The 24,097-nt window shown below is 53.5% G+C and overlaps 2 protein-coding genes across 8 annotated transcripts; one reads left to right on the top strand and one right to left on the bottom strand.

The window, feature by feature from the left end:
* Positions 1–7: 7 nt before the first annotated feature.
* Positions 8–6,580, bottom strand: Crb3 (crumbs cell polarity complex component 3). Of its 5 annotated transcripts, none has more exons than XM_004865622.4 (9): positions 6,263–6,576; positions 5,375–5,555; positions 4,469–4,574; positions 4,010–4,066; positions 3,275–3,358; positions 2,728–2,903; positions 1,977–2,041; positions 649–792; positions 8–292 (listed from the first exon to the last, which is right to left on the bottom strand). In XM_004865622.4, exons 1-9 carry the CDS (start codon positions 6,479–6,481, stop codon positions 221–223), a joined length of 1,104 nt encoding a protein of 367 aa, XP_004865679.3. In that variant the 5' UTR covers positions 6,482–6,576; the 3' UTR covers positions 8–220. The 5 variants fall into 5 exon arrangements, 4 of the variants coding, with proteins under 4 accessions (XP_004865679.3, XP_004865678.3, XP_087057656.1 ...); XM_004865621.4 differs by having other exon boundaries at positions 5,366–5,555; XR_015447523.1 differs by having other exon boundaries at positions 120–292; positions 493–792; positions 5,366–5,555; positions 6,263–6,580.
* Slc25a23 (solute carrier family 25 member 23) lies at positions 5,855–20,251 on the top strand. Of its 3 annotated transcripts, none has more exons than XM_004865626.4 (11): positions 5,855–6,183; positions 7,150–7,279; positions 7,858–7,945; positions 8,309–8,420; positions 9,463–9,621; positions 9,706–9,858; positions 10,032–10,139; positions 11,421–11,588; positions 17,190–17,340; positions 18,288–18,468; positions 18,711–20,251. In XM_004865626.4, the coding sequence occupies exons 1-11, from the start codon at positions 6,028–6,030 to the stop codon at positions 19,327–19,329; spliced, it is 2,025 nt and encodes a 674-aa protein (XP_004865683.1). In that variant the 5' UTR covers positions 5,855–6,027; the 3' UTR covers positions 19,330–20,251. The 3 variants fall into 3 exon arrangements, with proteins under 3 accessions (XP_004865683.1, XP_021100792.2, XP_021100791.1); XM_021245133.2 differs by having other exon boundaries at positions 5,891–6,183; positions 11,421–11,592; positions 18,711–18,812; XM_021245132.2 differs by lacking the exon at positions 18,711–20,251 and having other exon boundaries at positions 5,891–6,183; positions 18,288–18,656.
* The last annotated feature ends 3,846 nt before the right edge of the window (positions 20,252–24,097 follow it).

Raw genomic sequence — 24,097 nt, forward strand, 5'->3', positions numbered from 1 at the left:
CACCAGCTCAAAAAAAAAAACTTTATTATATCTCACTACCATGTTATATAAATATGTAAAAAGTGAACAGCCCCACCCTCCCTTGCCTCCAGGGACAAAGTCTTTAAGCACCTTCTTCCCTTCTAGCCTTAAGCACTGGATGAATCTGATTGCCCAGAGAGGGCGCTGCCTTCCCCAAGGTCACACGGCAAGGAAGGGAGATGGAGGAAGGAAAGGGGACCTAGATGGGCAGGCAGCCCCGAACCGTCTCCTTGGAGTCCTGGGGGGCCCGGGCCTCGGCTGCGTGGGAGAACTGAAAGAAAGGACAGGGGGATGTTGGGCCTGTAGTGGCGGTGGGATAGTGCACAGCAGCATGAAGGTGGTGGGGTGCAATAAGCAGGGAAGCAGGTCCCCACCCGCAGTGTGCCCGGCTGCATGCAGAATCAAACAGAGGCAGCATGCTGCAGAGCCCGCCAGCCCGGTGCCCCCGAGTCCCCCCAAGTCCTCCTGCACCATCAGAAGCTGCTGTCTCGGTGGCAGCTGCTGGGGGCCAGGGTGCGCTGGGCAGTCCTTCACAGTGGCGGTGGCTGTAGCTGGCCCCAGCGTTCAGATGAGCCGCTCCTCCGGGGGCAACTTGAGGTTAGGGGGTGGTGGCGCACGGGCACCCACCTGCTCCTCATTGCTGGGCCGGTAGGTGCCCTCCGTCTGCCGCTTCTCCCGAAGTTTCTGTACCATGAACACCAGCCCCGACACCACGACCAGAGCCCCAAGGATGGAGAAGACCACAATGATAGCAGTAAGGCCCTCCTGAGACTGTGGGTGGGGCAGGAAGTCAGGCGTCACCATCTGGGTCTAAGGGTCCCATCAGCCCCCGTCTGCCCTGCATCTGGGCCCCACCACACACACACACACACACACACACACGCACACACACACGCACGCACGCGCGCGTCACTTCTGGGGATCTGCCCTCCCCACCCCCAGTGGGGAGTTTCTGGATCCTCATCTATTTTTCTGGGACTCCAAGGCTCCCACACACACACCTGGCACATCTGTGACTCCTGCCCTACCACACCTGCCACCTCTAGGCTCTACAGCACTGGCATAGGGGGCACCCACCAGGTACAAAGGGTGATCCAAAAATATAGTGAATGTTTAAATTGTAAAAATGTAAAGATACCATGAGACACATTGGCATGAATCCCCTTCAAAACATTCTCTCTCCTTTGGAACACACCTGTCCCATTGTTCTTGCCACTTCCTGAAGCGGTTCTGAAAGTGCTCTTTCATGAGGGTCTACACAAGGTGTGATAAAAAATACAGTGAAAGGGGCCAGGGATTTAGCTCAGTGATTCTGGCACCTGCCTTGTAAGTGCAAGGTCCCAACTTTGATCCCAGTACCAAAAAAAAAAAAAAAAAAAAAAAAAAAATAGTGACTGCTGCTGCTGATTGCCATGCATCAGAAAGGCAGGCTCATTAAAATCATGCTGATGTCCTCATCTGCCTTATTCACCAGATCTAGCACCATGCAACTTCTAGGTCTTCTCCAAAGTCAAAATGAGCACAGAAGGGAAATATTTAAGTCAATTCAGAACACAGAGTTGGCCACAAGGGCATAGCTAAGGACTCTCAGAAGAGAGGACTTCCAAACCTGCTTCAGAAAATGGCAAGAACAATGAGATGGGTGTGTTCAAAGTGAAGAGCAGTATTTTGTGGGGAATTCATGGCTGTGTGTCTTTTACTGTAATGATTTTTTTTTTTTTACTTAAACACATAACTATATTTTCAATCACAGCTTGTATTCTCGTCTCCCCTCCTCTGGGGGCTCTTAGTGTCCTTATTCTGGGACTTTAGGTCCCCTGTTGTCCCACTGGCATTCTGGTCTGTCTGACCTGGGGTTCTCTAATGCCACCCTGTCTTGCTCACCTCTACCTGCTACTTATGGGATCCCAGAATAGCACCGGGATGCTGGCTTCCCGCATATACTCCCAACTCACCAGGCCCCCATTGGAGCTGAAGTCATTGGGCTCCTGCGTCAAAGAGGCCGGTGTTGATGTTGAGTCTGGATAGAGAGGATAACTCAATCCTCATCCAGCCCTCCCGTCTCGGCCCAACTCCACCCCCCCCCAAGAGGGGCCCAGCCAAGATCGCAGGTGGCCACAGGTGGCCGGCCCCACCCCCACCCCTGCTGCTCTGGCCACTTCAGGCTAGCAGAGCCCAGCAGGGAGTAATCAGCCCACAGTTGTTTGTGCGAGTTGGGGGCTGTTAGGATAGATGGTGACCGGAAGCCACCGCCCCACACTGCTGCCACTCTGGCCCTGGGCCCTAAGGACCTGGGCGGGTCCTGCCTTTCCCAGGAGTATCTGACTCACACCTCCCCCCAGGTTCCCCTAGGCAACAGGGCTGAGAGGCCGGCTGGGTCCACACCTAAAACCAGCTATGTGGACCTGAGTTCAAGACCCAGGCAGCCCTCCTTTTCCGTCCCTTTCTGCCCCAAACTCTCAACTACAGGGACTCAGGGACACAGGCCTCCCCTCCCCCAGCCCACAGTGTCCACCTCCCCACCAGAACCGGGGAGTTCTACAACCTGCATGGTCCAGGAGGGAGCCAGGAACCCTAAAAGCGCCGGCCCTCCCCAGCCACCTCGCCAATTCCCCAGGTCTGAATCCTCCGGGTGCCCCAGATGCCCAACACCTCTGAGCCGGGGAATCTAGAGCCCTTCCCTCAGGGCTCCGGGCCGGTACCTACTTTCCCCCCAGGCTCGGCCCCAGCGGGTGGGCAGCAGCGCCAGGCCAAGTACCCAGAGCAGCCCCAGGCCTGGGGTCGCCATGGGCTGGAAGTTGGGTTGGTGACGCCAGGGACCGAGCTTCCAGGGCGCGCCGCTTCTACTGCATCTTGGGCCGGGGCCACCTGCGACCCGGCACCTGGGGACGGGAAGAGGACAGAGGCCGGAGCGCGGCGTCGGGGGCCGGACCTGGGCGAGAGCTGGCGGGACAGGCGACGTGCTCCGGGACACCCGGAGCCAGCCCCGCCCCCGCCGCCCAGGGTCAGAGATTAAAGATTAACTCCTGAGCGCGTTCCAGCGCCGGGAAAAGGGAAGGGAGAACGGGGGCGAGGACAGGCCGGACTGCGCGTCCTCCCGCCTTACCTGGCCCAGTCGCCTTTGACCGCTCACCGGTTCCCTGTCCCGGACCCTCGCTCGAGCCCCGGGTCCGTCGGGGTCCGTCGGTCTGACGCTCCCTCCGACCCCACTGGCCCCGCCCGCTCACGTGACCCGGAAAGTTTAGTCACTTACCTGGGAGGGGAACGCACTTCCGGCTTGTGCACCTGAGCTGGTGGTGGGCGGGGCCATAGGGGCGGGGCCGCGCCGCTGGCGCACCTGTAACGGGAAGCCAATTGCATATGGGGAGGGGCGGCGAGAGGGAGGACGCGCGCAGGTGCAAGGACTTCACACGTGTACTGCACATCTGTAGGGCACATCTGTGGGGTCACACAGGCGTGTAGATACACAGGGCATGTAGACGCCGGTGAATGAAGCCTAGCAGCGCCTACTGAAATAAACACCTGTGTAGAAGATACCTACAGGTGTTCGCAAGTAAGAACCCTTACGGAGACACCTACGTTGAGTCACCTCCATAGAGGGCAGAGCAGAATGAAATCACAAGGTGTGGGAAATATCTGATTTACAACAACCGGAGGCTGGTGTTGGACCATCTCAATTTTGGAAACGAAACTGCATGGCTCACCTGTGAAATGTACACTACTTAAATGAAGAATTCTTGTGTGGGAATGTGTAGGAAATGTCTGAGATACACCCTGCACTTATTATATTATATATTTGAGACAGGGCCTTGCTCTGTAATACAGGCTGGCCTCGAACTCACAGCAATCCTCCTGCCTCAGCTTCCCAAGTGCTGGGATGACAGGTGTGCGCCACCAAACCTGGCTACACTTGCATTTAAATATACCTGTATGGGGCCCTGTTGTATAGAAACATGCCCATGTGGATGTACACTTGACTGGAACACACCTATGCAGTACCTGTATAACACTTTCCTGGGTATAGGACATCAGCTTGAAAACATCCCTGTAAGATCAAAGAAATGGCTGTCGATAAAGAGCACATGTCTAGAGTTGAGCTCTTTTTTTTTTTTAATGAAACGGAGTCTCACTATGTAGTTCAGGCTGGTCTTGAACTAACTATGGAGCCCAGGCTGGCCTCCATGCCCAGCATAGAATTCAGCTCCAATGAAGGGAAGCCCGAGGTGCATCTGCAGGAGGCATTCTACACTGAGGCACAGCTGTGGGACAGTCAGCAGGACAGATGGTCCCACCTATTAAGGGCCACCCGTCAGGGATGTACCAGGGAGAGAACACGTACTGGGAGCATCCCCATGGGAAAACATCTATATCCCCCATGTTGTAGGGCACCCGAGAACATCTGCGAATAAAACAGCTGTAGGATGTCAGAGGTTTCCTTGGGACCCACCTGTTCACAAACACCTGTCTGGACAAAGGCTGGGCTGGAACCAAATGAGCACTGACGGCTGCATCTGAATAAAGGGTGAAAGGAACACGATCCTGTCCCGAGGACCCTTGAGTGAAAAGTGAGAAGCAAAGAGTGATTAGTCCCTTCCAAGGTATAAAGTGATGGATGGGTGAGGATCCAAGATGTGTTTAAATTCTGCTTTAAAGCAGGCATAGTGGCGCACGCCTGTCATCCCAGCACTGAGGAGACTGAGGCTGGAGGATCGCCGTGAGTTCGAGGCCAGCCTGGGGTATATAGTAAGCTCAAGGCCAGCCTGAACTACATAGCGAGACCCTGTCTCAAAAAACAAAACCAAACCCCCCAAAATCGCTGCTTTACTGGGAGTGAGGACTGGGAAATTGAAGGTCTCCTCATCGGTAAAGTGAGGACGCTAGTACCCCCTGCCTTATAGGGTCAGGCGAGGACAGTGTGGGAGGTGAGTAAAAGGCCTGGCGCGTGCAGCGCACGAAGCTTTGTTAGCTATTATTATTATTATTGCTGTGAAGTGGGCGCCCCTCCCCCAGTGGCGAGTCCAGAAACTGCTCCGGAAAGTACCGGGAGGGACTTTGGCAGGTGCAGCTAGAGCGATGGGCTGAGGGCCGCCTCCACCGTCTCCCTTTCTCAGCCACGCGCTGAACCTTGATAGCCCCCAGGCTAAGAGCAGTCTCCCCGGGGTTTGAATCCGGCCGCTGCCCCTTTAAAACCATCTGGCTGGCGCTGAGGCGGGGGATTTGAGGCCACCCAGAGTCACCAGGAAGACCCCGCCCACGGGGGGGGCCGCAGAGGGACGGGCGGGCTCAGCTCAGGCTCTGGCCAATAGGAAATCGACTCTGCAGCAGCGCAGCGAGTTGATCTTACGTTTCCTACCCCGGGTGAGACAGAAAGGAGGCGCGCGGGAGGGCCAAAGGGACAGACGCCAGAGCACTGGCTCTCGATCTTGAGTTTCTGTCACCGAGTGGAGAGTCTGACCGCGCGCGGACGGGCAGATGAAGGGTTTAGTCGGCTCAGGGTTCTTCCGTTCGTCTGGGAAAAGCGAGAATTTTCGTTCCTGAAGAGGATTAGTAGGAGGAGGTCAAGTGGAAAAGGGATTATGAAACCCAATTCCTGATGTCTCCTTCCCTCCTCCCCTTAAAGACAGGCGAAGGGGGTAAACTGAGGCAGGCAGCGGTGGACGTCTGAAACCAGAACGAATTCACTGAGCTTGCTATCCTATTTCCCTGGTGCTCCTCGGCCGTGCAATCCCCGAGCATCCTACAACATCCCTCCCCACGCCCCCAGCTCCGCCCTTGCCCCCTTCCCCCTCCGGAGGAGGCTCAAATTCTGGCGCGGGCGGGGACGGCCAGCGCTCATCCCCCTTCAGCCAGTGCCTGAGCCCGGCATTGCAGTGCAGAGGCTCCGGCTCCTTTGGCAGCGGAGCTGGCCCTGCCGGGCCACGGGGGGGGAGGGGGAGCCCCAAAGCCCCCGCTGAGGCCGCCGTGGCCGGGCCTCCCCTCCCCCCCACCCCTCCCGAGTCTGGCACCATGCGGGGGGGCCAAGGCGACGCGGAGCGGCGACAGCGCTGGGGTCGCCTTTTCGAGGAGCTGGACCGTAACAAGGATGGCCGTGTGGACGTGCACGAGTTGCGCCAGGGACTGGCCAGGTTGAGTGGGGGCGACCCAGATCGCGGCGCCCAACAGGTACCCTTGCCGGGGACCCCCTTCCTGGTGTACCCGCTCCTGGGTCCCCTGGAGGAGCGGCAGAACCGCAGGGGACTACCTGTGGCTGGAATCCAGAACCTCTGTCTCCGTTCCCTTCCCCCTGTCCACCCGGGTCTGGCCTAATGGGATCGAAAAGCAGGTGGCCGAGGAGCCGGGCCTGCAGGCTGGCTGGCCACACTGGCACCCTGGTGGTGGACCATGTCTGCCAGGAGACAGCAAGCGCTTCCCTGCCTGCTGCCGGGTCACACTCTCCCTTGGACTCTGCACCTCGACACATGTCCTGCCCCCGCCCCCAGAGGACACACCCTCCCAGCCTCCAGGGCACCCACTGCCCAGCGTCTCTGCTTACAAGCCCTGCCTGGCTCCCTGCCCAGGGCCACCCCAGGCTGAGACTCCAATCTGGTTTGAGGCCACCTGAGCACTATCGATTGCTCTTCCTTCTCCCACCCCACCTTGCAGGTCCTTCCTGCCCATAGCCCCCCAGGTGTCCCTGAATCTGCTCCCAACATCCTTGAGAACTTCAATCTCCACTCCCACTTTCCAGATGGGGAATGTGGAGGCCAATGGCCTCCTGTCCCCTCACTGCCCAGAGCTGGCTCTAAAGCTGGCTCCTTGGGGACAGGCTTTTGTAAGGGACAGCTGGGAGAATCAGCTTTCAAGGTAACCACTTTGCCAGCTCTGTGACCTTGAACTAGTTACATGACCTTGGCAGAGCCTCAGTTTGCTCGCCAGGAAAACTGGACAGCAGCCACGCACCTCACACAGCCATGGTGGCCTTGAGCATCTTGCTGAGAAGGAGCTGACTGAGAGCGGCATGATGTCCCCTGCCCCCTTCCTGGAATTGCTGGGGACTCTGGGTTCCTGAGGCGTAAGGCTCATATTGTGCCCCTTCCAGATGGGGGCACAGCCTCCTGGAGCCCACTCTGTCCCCTTGCCCTCTGCCAGGACCTCTCCTCTGAGGAGGGAGTGGCTAATGCAAGTGAGGGCCTCAACCTGGAGGAATTCTCGCGCTACCTGCAGGAGCGGGAACAGCGTTTGCTGCTAATGTTCCACAGCCTTGACCGAAACCAGGACGGTAAGCCAGGCTGCAGCGGGGACCAGTGAGGGCTGATGGGGTTAGAACTGGCAGCCAGCAGCAAGAAGGGGGGAGGGCTGCTTCTCCTGATGACTCACGGGCTATTTTCGGAGTTCTCATCACCCCCATCTAGGTGGTTCGAGTCCCAGCCAGCCCAACCCACTTCCTTTTCCCTTTGAAGCAGGACCTCTAATATTCCCCTTAGATTTTGGTGGGCAACAAAGATTCTTCCATAATGCCTCTGAGTTCCCTATAGGACACAAATATCCCCCACTAGGAGCTTCTGGGTTCTAAATAATAATAATACCTTGTGGCATAAGGACCCCATGATTGCCCCCTGGGTTCATTCATTCATTTATTCCCTCATTCATAGAATAGAGGACTCCTCAGTATTACCTAGTTCCACCTCTCTGATCCCAGTGCAGCTGGGACCTCACTGCATCTCCTACAACCTTGCCCTGGGCTTCTGGATCTCCTGGTCTCACTAGATCATCTTCATTCCAAGTGGCACTGATCCTTGGTAGTGGAGTCCCCCGGAGTCCCCACACACCCTTCCCCACCTCCGACCCACTTTCCAGGTCATATCGATGTCTCTGAGATCCAGCAGAGTTTCCGAGCTCTGGGTATTTCCATCTCGCTGGAGCAGGTGGAGAAGATTCTGCACAGGTAAGTGGCTGAAGGTGTAGAATTCCACGTAACTCAGGCCCCCGGGACTCCTCAGTCATCACCATCTTCTGAGCAACAGAGCCAGTTCAAGGAAGAAAGAGCTGAGAAGTTGGGTTTTGGAGTGGAACAGATCTTGAGCCAGTTGTGACCTCTTTGAGCCTCAGTTTCCCTGCACTGTACGATGAGGGGAATAGGCTCCTCTGATAGACTGGGTATGAGGAATCCCAACAGGAGGACCCAGGGAATGTGATGAGAGCAGTACTAGAAATGTGGAGCGCTCCCTCTCAGTACACCCCAAACCTGCAGACCCTACAGCGCCTCACCCAGCCCCAGGCACTGAGCTTGTCCCCACCCTGCCCCCAGCATGGACCGTGATGGCACGATGACAATCGATTGGCAGGAATGGCGCGACCACTTCCTGCTGCACTCGCTGGAGAACGTGGAGGATGTGCTGTATTTCTGGAAGCATTCCACGGTGAGCAGTGAGAGCCCTGGCAGCAACGCCCTCTCCCTGGGGCTGGGAAGGCTGGGCCTTGACCACCAGGATGGGGAGCTGCTGAGGAATGGAGTGGTTTCTCTCTCCCTGCACATGGGGTTCAGGAGCCTGGGGACACATCTGGGATATCTCCACTGTCTGGGTGGATTATGTCAGTCTTCCTAGGGGACCTCGGGGTGGGGGGCAGCTTGTGGGGATAGAGGGTCCAGGGAAGAAAGAGCTCACCAGATGGGAGTCCAGCCCCCTCAGCCCACACAACCCCCCTTTTGCCATGTTCTCTTCCCATGCGTAAGGGATCTGCTCCTGGATAGAAAAGTTAGGAAGCCACTGGCTTTTTAGGGTACAAGGGATCTACCGGAGGTGGGGGGGGTTTCTCTCAATGCTCACTTCCTACCTGAGAATCACCAAAGATGAGATGGTGTCTAAAGAGGATTCCTCTGTGGGATCTAATGAGATTCTCTTTGGAGATCCAGAGACTTCCATCCCAGAACATCTAAGGGGACCTTGATTAGGAGTTCTACAATGGGAAGGAAGAGATCTCTGGGAGATCTTGAGAGGCCCCAGGAGGGATCTGCTGGGGTCCTCACATGGGAGGTTTCTGGTAAGAGCTGGTATGGCTCTGGAGGGATCTTCTGGAATCCTTCTATGGGAGACCCTTGAGTGGGATCTGATAAGCTCAAGGGGGATCATTAGATGGCAGATGCTTGGATAGGATCCATTGATAAGATTCAGTGGATCCTTTGGTAGGATTTGATGGGTCCTTTGGTGGTTTTAGATGGGACCTGATGGAACCTTTGGTGGGACCTGGTGACTCTTTGGGATTTGGTGGAGGGATCTAAAATCTTACATGGAGACCACTGGGTTGGATGTTTTGGTGGCATTCATGGGATCTCAGAAGGGTCTTCTGGCTTCTCCAAGTAAGATTCATTGGTGGACTCTGGGGTGTCCTGGGATCCATGGAGAAGACTCCCCATTTAGAACCCCACATGGCATGACACCTCCAGGCCCTGCCTGTCCTCAGGTCCTGGACATTGGTGAGTGCCTGACAGTGCCAGACGAGTTCTCGAAGCAGGAGAAGCTGACAGGCATGTGGTGGAAGCAGCTGGTGGCCGGTGCAGTGGCAGGGGCCGTGTCCCGCACAGGCACTGCGCCTCTGGACCGCCTCAAGGTCTTCATGCAGGTAAGGGGCCTTCCAGGGTCCAGGCTGTCACCCGGGTCTGGGACCTAGGATGGAATTCCAAGGCTACCTGGTCACCCCACTCAGGTCCATGCCTCAAAGACCAACCGGCTCAACATCTTGGGGGGCCTGCGGAGCATGGTCCAGGAGGGGGGCATTCTCTCCCTGTGGCGGGGCAATGGCATCAATGTGCTCAAGATCGCCCCCGAGTCGGCCATCAAGTTCATGGCCTATGAGCAGGTGAGGGTATGGGACATGGCCTTGCACAGGGACTTCGGGGTTGGCTGTGGGGTGTGCACGGGGCTGCTCTCCCCCACGATGCCCGTGGCGGGCCAGTTGTGGAACAGCCAGTAAACAGGGTGCATGGAGCCTCCACCTCAAGCCCCCCCACCCCACCCCGTCTCCACCCTCAGATCAAGCGGGCCATCCGGGGACAGCAGGACACGCTGCACGTGCAGGAACGCTTTGTGGCTGGCTCCTTGGCCGGTGCCACAGCCCAAACCATCATTTACCCCATGGAGGTGAGGAGGAGGTGTGTGGGGGGAGGCAGCCATAACTATTCATTCCTTACTGCCCACCACACAAAGGGGAGACAGCTTGGTCTCTCCCTGATTCGCAGCCCATGGAAGTAATGCCCTTCCCCATCTAGCCTGTCTGAGAATTACGATTTGAGCTGGCTGTTGCAGTTTGAGCAGTAACTTTTGGGAACCATAACCTTGGTTAGAACTCGTTGGGTGGTAGTCACAGCAACCAGCCGTTTCTGGGTATGTTTCTTCTACAGATAGAATGTTGTTGCCCGAGGTTATCATTTCTAGATGCTCATTTCACAAAAAAATCATTTTAGGTTTCAGGTTGTGAGGTATATCGTTAGGATTCTGAAAATGACAGAACACAATATAAATGAAGTCTTGAGGGCCAGGGATTTAGCTCAGTGGTGCCCCCACCTGCCTTGCAAATGCAAGGTCCTGAGTTCAATCCGCCCCCAGTCCTTGCCCATTATCCAAAAATAAATAAGAAAGGAAGAAAGCCTTGAGATGGAAAGAAAGTCTTGAGTTGAGCAAGTCAGGCCGGGGGTCGTGGACTCAGAGTGTTAGAGACCAGGTTCCTGTTGTCTATTTTGCTGCCTCACCATCTTGGCGTGTAGCCTCCACTTCATGGTCTGATGTGGCTGCTTGTGCACGGCCCATCACATCCCACATTTCAACCAAAAAGAAGCCATAAAAGAGGGAATACCCTAACCCCCTTGTCTTTTTCTGAAAGTCACGCATGCCTCTTTTTCCTTCTGTTTCATTAGCTAGGAGTTAGTAACATGGCCATATTCCTAGACAGACTGAGAAAGGTAGGTTATATTTCTAATGGCTCTGTGCTTACTGAAAATTATCTTGCTATTATTAAGGAAGAGGGGAACAAGATTTTGGGGGGCTGCCACATGCTACTCTGGTAGGTATAACTGTTTCTAATAGATTTGGGGATAGCAGAAGATTGTCAAGTACATAAATGGTTTTGCTTTGCAGTACTGGGGACTGAATCCAGGGCCTTTGCACTGAGCTACATTCCCAGCTCTTTTTATCTTTAATTTTGAGACAGGGTCTTGTTTGTTTGATAAATTGCCCAGGCTGGCCTGGAACTTGTGATCTTCCTGCCTCGGCCTCCCAGAATGCTGGGACCCAATTATAATTTTTTGCTTAATTCAGTTCTTCTCAGGGTATCTGCTTCTAGGAGTAGCTATTTCTAGGTCTCTTCACTCCTGGATATGATGTTCAGGCTGAACAACCTCTCCAGGGGTCACTGGCTTCTTCTAGGTGCTGAAGACGCGGCTGACCCTGCGGCGGACCGGCCAGTACAGTGGGCTGCTGGACTGTGCATGGCGGATCCTGGAACAAGAGGGGCCTCGTGCCTTCTACCGCGGCTACTTGCCCAACGTGCTAGGCATCATTCCCTACGCAGGCATCGACCTGGCTGTCTACGAGGTCGGTGAGCAGGCCACCCTGCCCTCCCCATGTCCTCTGGGGGTCACCCCTTTTTTCCCAGGGCTGGCTCAATGGACCTCCTGTAGCCAGAGAGGGCAACTGTGGGGTGAGCAGCCCCTTGGGCCTCAGAGTCCTGGGAACCCCCGCAGGTGTCAGACTCCCCCACTTCCTGCTTCGAGAAGCTTTGATTGGCAGCCGGCTTTCTTTGGTCACTGGGAGTTGGGGAGCCATGACAGCAAGCAGATGAGCCTCAGAGATGCCGTTCTTCCCCAAAGCGTGTACCAGACGCAGCCTTGGAACTCTTTGGGCCCATTCGAGCACCTGCTGTCTCCATAAAAACCATAGATCATGTGGAGCATCTCTCGGCCTTGCGGGGAGCTTCTGCTTGCTCTTCCAGGGGCTCAGCTACTGCTGTCACCTCTCCAAGCAGCCTCACTAGGTCCTCCCGGTCATCTTACCAATTTTTGAACAAAGGACCCTATATTTTAATTTTATATTGGACCCTGCCCCCCCCCTTTTGTACTGGATATTCAACCCAGGGTCTTCTCACTGACCTACATCCCCAATCCTTTTTTTTTTTTTTTTTTTTTTGGTACCAGGTATCGACCTCAGGTCCTTGTATTTGTGAGGCAGGTGGCGGAACCACTGAGCTAAATCCCCGGTCCCCCCAACCCTTTATTTTTTTATTTTGAAACAGCATCTCACAAAATTGCCCAAGGTAGGCTTGAACTTGTGATCCACCTGCCTCAGCCTCTCAGATAGCTAGGATTACAGGCGTGTACTATCACACCTGGCTCTGGATTGCATCAGTTTTTTCACTCTTCCTGTTGTAAGCTTCTCAGTACCTGCTATCTATAGCCATCCTCCCCAGTATGCAGGATCTAGACAGCCAGCTGAGATGGTGCCACTGTTCATGTCTCCCTTCATTTCTTCATTCATTCACTTAGGAGGTATTTATAAGCACCCATGCAGGCTGGGCATCAGGCTGATTGCTGCAGGTTCATTCATGGCAGGAAACAAGGCCAGATAAGATGGTAGCAGCTCCTCTCCTACTTAATTCTCAGAAGCTCATCAGGCAGGATTTGTCATTAGAAGTAGCGGTGTCAGGAGGTGGGTGGAGGAGCACCAGGAGCTGGCGACACTGGAGGCAGGAGTGAAGCACACTGTCAGGAAAGAGTGGAAGGCTTGAGCAGCTAGAGGGAAAAGGTTAGCCCAGGAGATGGGGACAGAGGGTGACTAAGTGCTCCATGATGAGGAGCTGGGTTTATCTTAAGTGCAGTGGGAAGCCCTTGAGGGTCATGGGCAGAAATAAGAGCAAAATTTCTGTTTGTTTTGAAACAGAGTCTCACCCTGTAGTGCAGACTGGCCTTGAACTCACTAAGTAGCTCACGCTGGTCTTTACCTCATAGTGATCCTCCAGCCTCTGCCTCTCAAGTGCTGGGGTTACAGGCGTGCACCACAATGCTTGATTTGTTTTTGGTTTTTTGTTTGCTTTTGTTTTTTGACTAGGGACCAAAACCAAGACCTCACAGATGCTAGACAAGTGCTCTACCACTAAGCTACACCCTCCACCCCAGAATAGTTCTTAATTCAACATCTATTTGGCTAAAGCTACTCTAGACCCAAAAGAAGGCTACTAAAATTGCAAAGGTGCTAGGTGCAGTAGCACTGTACTCTCAGCTACTCAGAAGGCGGAGACAAGAGGATTGTTTGCACCTAGAAGTTGAAGGCCAGCCTGGACATCATAGCAATACCCTAAGACACTATCTTAACAGAAAAAAACCCAAGTAAACACAATAACTTTTTTTTTGGTACCAGGAATCGATCTCAGGTCCTTGCACTTGCGCAGCAGGTGGCAAAACCACCTAGCTAAATCCTAGGCCCCACAATAACTACTTTTGTTTTTAATTGCAAAAGCAATAAACACTTGCCTCAATTTTTCCTAGTCTGCATCTGGGCCAGACATTACTATTGATCCCAGTACTGACTCCCTCTCAACACAGCCCCAGTTCCTGGCAGACATTATGAATGGATTAGAATCGAATTGATACAGGAAATGGAACCCTTGGGCAGGCTAAAGGTCTTGTCCTCACCAAAGGCTTGGCTTGCCTAGCATGCATGAAGCCCTGGGATCCATCCCTAGCACCACAAAAGAAAGGAAGGGGTAGAAACGGACAGAAAAGCACTGGCAAAAGGAGGCTTTGGAAGGGATTAGCTACCCTAAAGACTTCAAGCCCACTTTCAGGCCATGGTGGAGTACGCAATACCAGCACCAGGAGGCTGAGACAGGAGGATTGCCACATGTTTGAGGTCAGCCTGGGACACGTAGTGAGTTCAAAGCCAGCCTGGACTACATAGTGTGTTCATAATGAGTTCATAGAGGACTACATAACAAGACCATGTCTCAAAATACAAAAACAAATAAAAAATTTTAAGCACACAGTTCAGGACTCAGCTGTGGCTCTAAAACTCAATTACTACCTTTATTTTGTAGCTCCAGGCAAATAACTTCCCCCGGGCCTCAGTATCTCCTGTTAAAAGGGCTTAGTAATAGCGTCTATCTTTCGAGATCTTCCAACTGCAGCCTGACTAGAAGCTTGTGTAAGATCCACGTACCCCTCTTCCTTCCTAAAGAAAGAAACCTTTGCTCCCTTTTATAAAATGTGAACAAATGGGGAGGGGGGCAAGGATGTAGCTCAGCCATGCAGCGCCTGCCTGGTAAACGTGAGAATCTGAGTTTGACTCTGGGTACCAAAAAAAAAAAAAAAAAATGAACAAATGGCTCCACAAATCTAAGTTTTATCTCACTTTAAGAACTAAACAGATAGGCCTGGGGATGTAGCTCAGTGGTTCCGCTGCCTGCCTGGCAAGTGCAAGGTCCTGAATTCGATTCCCAGTACCAAAAAAAAAAAAATTAAACAGATAGGGCTGGGGATTTAGCTCAGCAGTTCTGCTGCCTGCCTCTCAAGTGCAAGGTCCTGAGTTCGATCCCTGGTACAAAAAAAAAAATCTAAACAGCTTTAGAAATAAATCATTAAAACAAAAGAGCAGGGCCAGGGATTTAGCTCAGTGGTTTCACCGCCTGCTGCGCAAGCACAAGGACCCGAGTTCGATCCCTGGTACCAAAAAAAAACAAAACCCAGCAGGCCTAACACAGGAATGCAAGGGCAAGTGGTTTATTGAGAGGGAGTCAGACAAAATAGGAGGCTGTGGCAAGAGGATCGCAAGTTTGAGCCCAATCTAGGCAACTTAGCCATTTAGCAAGGCCCTATCTCAGGGACAAAAAAAAAGCTGTCGGTATCACTCCATGCATGCAGAGGCCAGGAGTTCTATCCCAAGTACCAAACAAACAAACAAACAAACAAACTAATCCTAGGACTCAAGTGGCTGAGGCAGGAGGATTGCTGGAAATTCAAGGCCACCCTGGGCTACAAAACAAGTTCTAAGCCAAAATGAAATACATAGTGAGACCCAAAAGAAAGAAAAAAGAGAAGAGAAGCAGCTGGCAATGGCTGCGAAACAAAGTGTTATAGACCATGTAGTTAAACAACGCAAATGTGCTGTCCCCCAATCCCAGGTCAAAGTCCAAACTCACATTATCAGCAGAGAGCATTCTGAAACCTGTCAGGATCCTCCCCGACACTTCCTGGTTTCTGTTGCTTGTCAACAATCACAGTTAGTCCTTGACTGATGACTGTTTTGGAGACAAGGGCCTCAAAATTGGCCTCAAACTCCTGGGCTCCAGCAATCCTCCTGCCTCAGCCTCCTGAGAGGCTGGGATGACAGGTGCATGCCACCAAGCTGGCAGCGTAGCTTGGCTATAGACACTTCAATCTCTGCCTCTGTTGTCACCTGCCTTTCTCCTGTACCTGCACGTCTGTCTCTGTGTCTGCTCCTATCAGAACGACAGCAGGACCAGGTGTGGCGGCTCATGCCTGTCACCCCAGATCCTGACAGGCTGAGGCAAGAGGATCACAAATTTGAGCCCAGCCTGGGCAACTTAGCAAGATCCTGTCTCAAAGTGAAAAAAGGGCTGGGGGTGTAGCTCAGTGCCAGAACACACAGCATGCACAAGGCCCCAGATTCCATCTCAGCCCTAAAGCAAATAAATAGACACCACTCAGTTACTCATCTTTACCATAAAGCCCTCCTCACACATCCAGGTCCTGGGGGTTAAGACACCAGCACACTTTTGGGGACACACAATTCAAAACTCCTAACTGGCTGAGTGTGGTGGCACAGGCCTGTCATCCAGTCTACTCATGTTTGAGGTCACCTAGGCAATTTAGGAGACACTGTCCCAAAATAAAACCAGACAAACTCCTGTGTTACCAAGGAAGTAGGCAAGGAGAGCCCTGCACCCCAGGATCAGAAGCAGCTTGGGGAAGGGGCAAGGGAGCAGGGTGCTGGTGGACCATGTTTGCTTTGGTCTTGGTTTTTGAGACAAGGTTTTGTTTGTTAGTTTTGAGACAGGATCTGACTGTGTAGCCCATGCTGGCCTTGAACTCACTGATACTCCTCCTGCCTCAGCCTCCTGAGTGCTGGGATTATAGGCCTGTGCTATGATGCCTGGTTTAACACCATCCTTTTTGAGGTTGCTTCTGGAATGCTGATCACCAGCACATGGCTCCCAGGCAGGGCAGTCCCAGCATCCCAGCCCTGGAGCAGAGGACGCCCTCAGGCAGCAGAGGCTGCACCCTGCTGTCTGCCCCAGGGAAGGACCTGGGGACTGTGTCTGCTTCCCGTGGCTGTTGTCACAAACTGTCACCAACAATGGCTTAGGATGACACAACTGTATCATCTTGTGCTGGGGAAGGCCCACGTCCAGGATAGGACACTCCCTGAGATCCAGATGGTGCCTTCCTTTCAGGGAGCTCAGGGGAAACCCCGTTTCTTTACCTTTCTGGCTTCTGAGGCACCAACATCCCTTGGCTTGTGGGCCTCCCTCCATCTTCAGAGCCAGCTGCACAGAATCCTCTCTCCCCTCCATCTCTCACTGCCCTCTTCATATCTTATTTATTAGATGCTGGGGATGGAACCCAGGGCTCTGTGTGTGCTAAGCCTGCACTCTGCCACTGAGCTCCACCCCCCTCCCTTTATGAGGCTTCATAAAGACCACTGTAGCAGGGCATGGTGCTGCAGGCCTGTCGTCCCAGCCCTTGGGAGGCTGAGGCAGGAAAATGGCCTAGAGTTCGAGGCCAGCCTGGGCTACATAGCAAGACTCTGTTTCAAGACAAGCAAAACACTAAAAAGTAAAATCACAAAGAGCTGAGGATGTCGCTCAGTGCAAAGGCCCTGGGCTCCATCCCCAGTGCGCCCCCGCCAAAGAAACATGATGACAGTGGACGCCCTCCAATGATCCTTCCCCGGAAGCCCCAGCCAGGACCTGCACACGGGTCCCAGGGACCAGGCTGGGCAGTTACAGGGGCCTCATTCCCCTCCCAATGGAGGAAACCAGGGTCCAGGAGGGATGGAGGGAAATGCTGGCCCAGCCAGAGCAGGTGCTCGCTTGCTGCTCCTCAGTCCCCGAGTCCCAGACACAGAGCTGGCTGCAAGGTCCCTGACCCAGCCTCTGCCACTGCCACCCTCCCCTCCCTCCAGACCCTCAAGAACCGCTGGCTCCAGCAATGCAGCCACGAGTCGGCCAACCCGGGGATCCTCGTGCTCCTGGCCTGTGGCACCATCTCCAGCACCTGCGGCCAGATCGCCAGCTATCCCCTGGCTCTGGTCCGGACCCGGATGCAAGCCCAAGGTGAGAGCTGGCTGGGAGGATGAGGCGGGAAAGTCTCCCTGCTTGGGGCCCACCTCTTCTTAGAGGTAGCTCCTTAGAGGTAGAGTTCTGGGCTGGGATCCTCCTGGATTTGGGAGGCCTTGGTAAGTTCCTCTGGGCTCAGTTTACCCATGCTTGGTATCTCCAGAGGCATCCTTTCCCCTAAGGGAGCTGAGGGGAAGAGTCTGGAAAAGCATGCTGGGAATCTTAGCCCGAGGCTCTCTTGGCCCTGCTGTGTCTTTTCCAGGAGGGTAATTTGAGTTCCAGTTTGCAAGGCAGGGTTGTGGGGTGCAGGAGGCTAGGAGCAGGTTAGGGAGAGTCAGGGCCCTGCTGGGCTATTGTTTTTCTCTGTATTTTCCTTTTATGGGTTCTTTCCCCCCTCATGGATCCATTTCCTTGGGTATTTTGGCATTTGTGTTTGATTTTCACTGGGAGTCATCAGTGGATGAGAGACGTGGTCCCTGGACACAGGCTAAAGAGGCAGACAAATACAAAGCTGGGCATGGTGTTGCACACCCGTAATTCCAGCTCTTGGTGCTGAGGGGGGGGGGGGGCTGAGGCAGGATGATCTCTGAGAGAAATGCTCAAAAGAAAGCATTCTCCAATGAAGTATCGATTTAGGGGTAAAGGGGCAATGGGGAACCTGGCTTACACTGGGGTGCCATGGGGGGTTCCCTGAAAGGGCCGGCTTTGGAATGCCTAGGGTTGGGCAGGAAGGGAAGGTAGGTTGAGTTCCAGGAAGAGGTGGTTTCTGCCCCCCACCCCACGCATGGGCACACACACCCATTCTGTTTCTGTTCAGCCTCAAATTTGGGCCCTTGGCTTCCTGCCCATCGCACTGTCAGTCTGGCCCTCCTCCCTCCTGGTGCAGAGCTGGGGTGGGGTGGGGGGGGGACTCTCTAGCCTCACCTGGCCCGGCACCCCCACAGCCTCCATCGAGGGCGCCCCTCAGCTCTCCATGACGGGTCTGCTGCGACACATCCTGTCCCACGAGGGAGTGTGGGGCCTCTACAGGGGCATCGCCCCCAACTTCATGAAGGTCATTCCGGCTGTGAGCCTCTCCTATGTGGTCTATGAGAACATGAAGCAAGCCCTGGGGGTCACGTCCAGGTGAGGGACCCGGAGCCCCTCCCCACCCTGATCCCTCACCCCCATCGTTGGCACCCCCACACTGCTGTCCTCAGCCACTGGACACTGAAGTCCCAATCATGGATCCCAATACCCCAAGTCCAGATCCCAGATCCCCCAGGTGTATTGGATCCACACTTCAGCAACTCAAGTCTGATACAAGAACCACAAGATCCAAAATGATCCACACCCCAGCCCTGAACCTCTGTCCCCCAAATCCCTAGATCCTGCATTCCCACATCCCAAAGGTGGATCCCGTACTTCCCTGTCCCACCCCTGGATCCTGGATGCCCACGTCTTAATCACTGGATCCCCACCCACTGGAGCACACATCCTCTGTACCTCATCACCCAGACCCCAGATTCCGCAGGCACCAGATCCAGACCCTTGCACAGCATTGGGTCCTCCATCCCAACCCCACTGGCCAGTCAAGACTGCCACACCTCAAGCCCAGCATCTCCAAGCTCGGTCACTAGATTCTGGGTGTGGAGAAACCTCAGCCACAGGATCCTGACAATGGAACGCCTTGATCCTGGGGCCCCACCTCCAAATCCCAGATCCCTTCACCAGGCCACTGGATCCTTGAATTCCTTTAGCACAGCCCTGGTCCCTAGGTCCTTCTGCTTTGACTGCCGGATCCCTACATTTCAAGCCCCACACCCTCACCCCCAACTGACCACTGGCTCCCAAATTCCCAGTCCCCAACCCACTGGATTCTGGCTCCCAAAACCACAGGTGTGGGAGCCCAACAGCACAGCTGGGGGAATCCAGGCAGTTGAAGCTGCTGGTTTCCAGATTCTAGATTTAGTTACTGAGACCTTATCCACGGGAGGCACTTGCTAACCCTCCTGGGCACTGAACCCCAGGCCCTCAGCCCCTGCATCCTGGACCCCATTCTAGACCCATGCCTGCTCCCCTGGTAAGGTCACATGATCAAGGCAGCCCTGGGGAGGCCCAAGCCCCATCCCCTGGCTCGGTAACCCCCGGTAACCCCAGGCAATCAAGGCCATGCAGCCAGGGTGGGATGCGGCTCCCAGGACCGCAGGGATGTCGGACTCCCCTCCCACACCCCCTCTATGCACCCACCCTGCAGGGAAACTGCTCCCTCCACCCACCTCCTCTTTAGCTCCGCATCTGCCCTGCCCACCTTGCACCCTAATGACCCCCAGAGCCCAAGACCCTCCGAGGGGCCGGCCTCTCCTTTTAGGGGCTGGCAAACAGGCAGCCTGAAATGGTGGTGCATTCCGGGCTCCTCCCCACCCCGACACTGCCAGCCCCTCCTGGGCTTCGAAAATGAATGAGAAGAGCCAGGGACTTAGCTCAGTGGTTCTGCTGCCTGCCTCGCAAGCACAAGCTCCCGAGTTTGATCCCCGGTACCAAAAAAATTTAAAAAAAGAAACAAAAATGAATAAGCCAGGAGCAGATCCGCACATCTAAGCCCAAGCATCTGAGGATGCAGAAGCAAATGAACAAAAAAGTCGAACCCTCAAACTTACCCCAGGTCTATTTTTCTACCAGAGAGAGGAGCAAAGCCCCCGGCCCTCCGCCCCATGCCTTCTGCACTTTAGAGTCACGCTCTGAGCTAGGAGAGCTGGGCCCGCTCTCCGGGCCCTCAGGGGACCCCATGAAGGGGCCTGAAATAAGGACTGGGGTGTTAGGGGCAGGAGGACCCCCACAGCTTCCTCCTCCCTCTGCCTCCACTTCACTCCCTGCCCCACCTGTGTGTTTCAAAGGAAAAAAGGAATAAATTTTCTAAGCTCTTTCACTGTGTTTTTTTTTTTTTCTGAAAAGAAGTGGATCCATATGGGGCCGTATCCACCCACAGAGAAGGGACAGAGGCTGCTTCCCATCTCACAGAGGGCAGACCCCAAGAGACAGGATAGGACTTCCTTGGAGAATTCAGTTCCTGGATCCATCTATAAGGCAGAGCAGAAGGGAAGTCCATATTCATGACCTCTTTTTTTGTTTGTTTTTGAGGGTTTTTGTGTTTTGTGCCGGGGATCGAACTCAGGACCTTGCACTTTCGAGGCAGGTGGTGGCACCACTGAGTTAAATCCCCAGCTCTTGTTTTGGTTTTCTGAGACAGGCTCAGGCTGCCTTTGAACTCACTATGTAGCCCAGGCCAGCCTGGATGCACAGTGATCCTCCTGCCTCAGGCTTCCAAGTGGTGGGATCCCACCGGCATGCACCACCACACCCAGCATGACCTCTTCTAATTTTAATGCATTTTTTCCTAATTCCACATGCCTATTAGTCCTAGAACTGCCACAGCATATTACTACAAACTGGGTGGCTTTGTTTTGTTTTTGTTTCTTGCACTGGGTATTGAATCCAGGGCCTTCACACTGAACTACGTCCCCAGCCCTTTTTTATTTTTCATTCTGAGACAGGCTCTCACTAAATTGCTAAATTACCTAGGTTGGGCTTAAGCTTGTCACTCTGCCGCCTCAGCTTCCCAAAGTGCTGGGACTACAGGCATACACAAACTGGGTGGCTTCAAGAATGTTTGTCTTGGGCCTGGCATTTTAGCTCATTGGTGCCATGCCTGCCTCGCAAGCCCAAGGTCTCAAATTCAATCCCTGGTACCAAAATAAGAATGCTTTTCTTTTTCTTTTTTTTCTTTTTGGTACCGGGGATTGAACTCAGGACCTTGAGCTTTCCACGCAGGTGGTGGAACCACTGAGCTAAATTCCAGGCCCAAGAATGTTTTTCTTTTGAATTTTATTGTTATTAGTACATGTTGGCAGTATGTAATAATTGCAATCATCACGGAAATTTTGTTTGTTTTCTTTGAGATTTTTGTTTGTTTTCTTTGAGATAGGGTCTTACTGTGTAGTTCAGGGTGTCCTTGAACATACTGTGCATCCCAGACTGGCCTTGAACCTTTGAAGATTCTCCTGCCTCAGGTTCCCAAGTGCTGGGATTACAGGTGTATGCCACCACACCTAGCATGGAAATGTTTTTTTTTTTTTTTGGTACCAGGGATCGAACTCGGGTCCTTGTGCTTGCACAGCAGGTGGTGAAACCACTGAGCTAAATCCCTGGCCAGGAAATAAATTTTTTAACATTTTTTATTGTGCTAAAATATACATGACATAAAATTTGCTGCTATATTTAAGGGCAGAGCCAGGTGTGGTGGTGCATGCCTGTAATTCCAGCACTTGGGAGGCTGAGGCAGGAGGAACACTAAGAGTTCCAGGCCAGCCTGAACTACTTAGCAAAACACTGTCTCCAAAAACAACAAAACCCAAAATATATTGAAGGGCAGAGACATTCAGCACATTCACAGGTGTTCGTCCATCACCTCTGCCCACCTCCAGGACTCTCTCCTCTCCCCAAACTGAACCCTCTGACCTCATGAAACAGCACATAGTATGTGCCAGACTCAGGTCTAGATATGGGTTGCAGAAGTGGATGAAATGGACAAAAATCACTGTTCTCACAGTCCCTATGTTTCCAGTGGGGAGAAACCAAGAATAAATGAGCATGTAGTAGTGTAGAAATCAAAGGTGCTATGAATAAAGGCAAAAGAGGGAAGAGAGTAACAAACATTGCAAGGCTGAGTTTAGAGTTTAAATAGGTTAGATAGGGCGGTCCTGGAAGGCCACATGAAAAAGGTGACTATTTGAGTAAAGATTTAAAGGTCGTGAAGGAGAGAGCTATGGTGGTGTCTAAGAAAAAGCATTCTAGCCGGGGATTTAGCTCAGTGGTTTTGCCGCCTGCTGCACAAGCGCAAGGACCTGAGTTCGATCCCTGGTACCAAAAAAAAAGAAAAGAAAAAGCATTCCAGGCAAAGGGCATGGCATGTGCAAAGGCCCTGGTGCAGGACAGAGCAAGGAGGCTCTGTTGCTGAAGCAAAGGGAGCAAGGGACAAAGAGGGAGGAGGGGAGGTAGGGAAGGGACAGGCGGGCGTGCAGGGCCCTGTGGGCTGCGGGGAGGACTTGGGCTTTGGCCCCAGGGAGGTGGGAGCCATGGAGGGCTGAGGGCCGAGGAAGGAGAGACCTGACTCCATGATCATAGCGCCCTCTGGCGGCTGGGGGACTGACCTTTGCAGATAGAGAGGGAAGGATTGGAGGAACAGAGCCATGGAGACTGCGCTAGTCCCATGGAGCCCAGTGAAGGTGGTTGCCCCAGATACTGTCACGCCTGGCTGCTGAAGTCGAGTCTGTTGACCTAAAGGACTCAGAGGATGGAGGCGTCCTCCACTAAGATGCTCTCGGATCCTGTTTCCTAAGCATGCAGAAGAGTCCATGCCTTCCGATTTCAGGAAGGGAGACTAAAGCTCAGAGAGGGGGAACCCCAAAGAACTTGAAGGTGACACAGCAAGACCTGGGCATGTTGGTGCAAGCCTGTCATTCCAGCAGTCTGGGAGGCTGAGGCAGGAGGATCACAAGTTTGAGTCCACCCTGGGCAACTTGGGGAGACTCTGTTTCAAGATAAAAAATAAAAAGGGCTGGGCATGGAGCTCAGTGTGAAGGCCTTGGGCTCCATCCCCAGTACCACAAAAAATAATACTAATAATAATCATAGATCAAGTGGCTTTAGCAAAGGGCATTTATTCCTCATAGTGCTTCGGGTGGCTGGAAGGCTGAGATCAAGGCTACAGATACGTCCAGTTCTGGTGAAGGCTTCTCTTGGCTTGCAAACAGCTACCATCTTGCTGTGTCCTCACAGTGAAGACAGAGGGAGAAAGCTCTGCTTTCTCCTCCTCTTTCTCCTTCCCAGTGGTGGGGATTCAACCCAGGGCCTTCACACTGAGCTACATCCCCAGTCCTCTTTATTATTTTTACTTTTTGTTGTTTTGGGTTTTTTGAGACAGGGTCTTGCTATGTAGTTCAGGCTGGCCTCAAACTCGGGGTGATCTTCCTGCCTCAGCCTCCTGAGTGCTAGGATAACAGGTGTGCACCACCATGCCTCACTCATTATTTCTACTTTGAGACAGGGTTTCTTTAAATCCCTAAATTGTCCAGGCAAGGCTCAAACTTGAGATCCTTCTGCCTCAGCTTCTCAAAGTGCTAGAAGCACAGGTGTACACCACCATGCCTGGCACTCTGTGTCTTAGCTACTTTTCCATCTCTGAGACACAATACCCAACACCCACAACTTTAGGAGAAGAGGTCTATGTGATTTCCAGAGAGGTCTTCTGATTTCTGGTACTACATAATGAAGTTTGAGCTCTGGGTTTAATCTTCATTAGTGTAACTTAGAGTGCAGCAAGACTTTTTTGAGGCAGGGTCTTGCTATGTAGTTCAGGCCTTGGCTGGCCAGCTCCAAGGTGGAAATGGTACGGTGGGAGGGGCTGGGGAGAGGAGAGCCCCCATCCCGTGGTGACCAAGAGGCAGAGAGAGGAGGGAGACCTAACCCTCCAGGTCCCACCTCTTCCTTCCAGGAGCTACCTCTCCAGCCCAGGCCTGCATCCTAACAACACAGCCCGGAACTAATCAACGAATGAATCCACTGATGAGTACAGCACCCCTAACACCCAATCACTTCCAAAAGCCCCACCTCTGAACACATAAGGCTTTGGGGGGACATCTAGATCTTAATCATACTATAAGTTCACATGGGCCGGATGTGGTGGTGAATAGCATAATCCCAGCACTCAGGGGGC

Source organism: Heterocephalus glaber, unplaced genomic scaffold (genome assembly GCF_053883595.1).
Source record: "Heterocephalus glaber isolate CG9 unplaced genomic scaffold, H.glaber_assembly_v1.0 deba00001760, whole genome shotgun sequence".
NCBI classification, from domain to species: domain Eukaryota; kingdom Metazoa; phylum Chordata; class Mammalia; order Rodentia; family Bathyergidae; genus Heterocephalus; species Heterocephalus glaber.

What these genes read in the sequence shown, in the direction of transcription:
- Slc25a23 (XM_004865626.4), top strand. Translation starts at nt 6,028, where the DNA reads ATGCGGGGGGGCCAAGGCGACGCGGAGCGGCGACAGCGCTGGGGTCGC. An exon ending in GCCTCAAGGTCTTCATGCAG is followed by an intron (nt 9,622 to 9,705) that starts GTAAGGGGCCTT and finishes CACCCCACTCAG; the next exon opens with GTCCATGCCTCAAAGACCAA. An exon ending in GCCCTGGGGGTCACGTCCAG is followed by an intron (nt 18,469 to 18,710) that starts GTGAGGGACCCG and finishes CCAAATCCCTAG; the next exon opens with ATCCTGCATTCCCACATCCC.
- Crb3 (XM_004865621.4), bottom strand. Translation starts at nt 6,481, where the DNA reads ATGTGTCGAGGTGCAGAGTCCAAGGGAGAGTGTGACCCGGCAGCAGGC. An exon ending in GTTCTGGATTCCAGCCACAG is followed by an intron (nt 5,556 to 6,262) that starts GTAGTCCCCTGC and finishes AATCCTCTTCAG; the next exon opens with GAACGAAAATTCTCGCTTTT. An exon ending in GGCCCAGCAATGAGGAGCAG is followed by an intron (nt 293 to 648) that starts GTGGGTGCCCGT and finishes CCTTTCTTTCAG; the next exon opens with TTCTCCCACGCAGCCGAGGC.